At 39.6% G+C, this 1779-nt stretch overlaps 1 protein-coding gene across 1 annotated transcript; it reads right to left on the reverse strand.

Annotated features, from left to right (window-relative positions):
- Nucleotides 1-342: 342 nt before the first annotated feature.
- LOC113899459 (olfactory receptor 4F15-like) lies at nt 343-1281 on the reverse strand. The gene has a single exon (XM_027552812.1). It carries the CDS (start codon nt 1279-1281, stop codon nt 343-345), a length of 939 nt encoding a protein of 312 aa, XP_027408613.1.
- Between the last annotated feature and the right edge of the window lie 498 nt (nt 1282-1779).

Genomic DNA, 1779 nt, shown 5'->3' on the forward strand with positions numbered 1-1779 from the left:
CAAAGTTTGATAATATTAGTTATGTTAATCAATTGCTCAAATTTAATTGAATAACTGAATTCAGGTATTCTAATGTGTAAGGCTGTACACTCAGAAAATTCAGAGTCTGCAACTGATGCTTTTTCAAAATCTTCCACCAAGCATTTCCCAGGGTTTTAATTTGGCTGACAAACAACTTGTTACCCAGAGAATTCAATGTAACTTCATAATCAATGGTCTAGTCTGAATACTATAAAATGGTGACTGTCTTTAAAAAAAAAAAAAAAGCCAATTTTTACATATTTATTTCAACATTTGTATTACATGAAGTTGTTTGAAGTAATTTGTGCTCTCATGAGTTACTTAGGAGACCTTCCTCAAACTTAGGAGCTGATTACTCAGTCTGCTCATTGCTGTCTTCATATCCTTATTTCTCAGTGTGTAAATGGCAGGATTCAGCATGGGTGTAACCAGAAAGTCTAAAATGGCAAGAAACTTATCCACTGGCACCGTGGGAAATGGCCACATGTAAACAAAGATGCAGGGTCCAAAGAACAAAACCACCACAGTGATGTGCGCTGAAAGAGTAGAGAGGGCCTTGCGCAAACCACCTGAAGAGTGTTTCCATACAGTGACCAGGATGAAAACATAGGAGATGATCAGCAAGAAGAAAGTGCCCATGGATATGAACCCACTGTTGGCAGTGACCATGAATTCCATTCTGTAGGAATCTATGCAAGCAAGTTTGATAAACCAAGGAAGGTCACAGTAAAAGCTGTCGATTTCATTAGGACCACAGAAAGGCAAATGGATCACAAAGGCTAACTGGACCACTGAGTGAATGAGGCCAATAGCCCAAGCACCACACAGAAGCAAAAGGCACACCCGTGGGCTCATGATGGTCAGGTAGTGCAGGGGCTTACATATGGCCACATAGCGGTCAAAGGCCATGGCAGTGAGCAGCACCATCTCAGATCCACCCAGCGTGTGAAGGACAAATATCTGGGTGACACACCCCTGGAAGGATATGGTTTTGTGCCCAGAGTACAGGTCAGAGATCATCTTAGGCACTGTTAAGGTAGAAAAACACAAATCAATAGATGAGAGGTTGGCTAGAAGGAAGTACATGGGGGAATGTAGATGAGGGTCAAAGGTCACTGTAAACACAACAAGAAAGTTCCCTAGAACAATTATTACATAAAACACTGTAGAGAAGGCAAGGAGGAAATGCTGCACTGGTCTGGAGGTAGAAAGCCCCAGGAACACAAATTCAGATACTGATGAGTAATTTGCTTTACTCATTGACTTTGTGAATGACATTTACCTGAAAGGAACAAATAAATTAGTTACAAGGAACACACCAGAGATACTGAAAGAAGTAGACATCACTGTGCTTCAAATTCTGATATTAAAGAAACTCTTCACTCTGGATCACAAATGTCTTTTAAAAATTCATACAAGAGTTTATTCATTATCAAATACTCATGGAGAAGCTACCAAGAAGACCTCACATTTTCTTGGCACTGTGCCACATTCTGGGGTAAAATGCAGTCTGTCATTAACCTAGTTGTGAAGCTAGGCATTAAGTAACTGCTTACATAACCAGACGGATAAAAAGGTGCTATGATATTTGGAAAAAAAAAGAAAAAAAAAATGAAGTGCTTAGAAGACTATAAGAGCTCATAGTCATATCATCTACCCGGACCTGGAAGATGTTCATGGTAAGATCTATGTGAGGAATGGAGTTAAGTAAATGAGGAAAAATAGGAAAGGTATGGAAACTGTTGTGAAGCATGAAGA

Source organism: Bos indicus x Bos taurus, chromosome 10 (genome assembly GCF_003369695.1).
Source record: "Bos indicus x Bos taurus breed Angus x Brahman F1 hybrid chromosome 10, Bos_hybrid_MaternalHap_v2.0, whole genome shotgun sequence".
Lineage (NCBI taxonomy): Eukaryota > Metazoa > Chordata > Mammalia > Artiodactyla > Bovidae > Bos > Bos indicus x Bos taurus.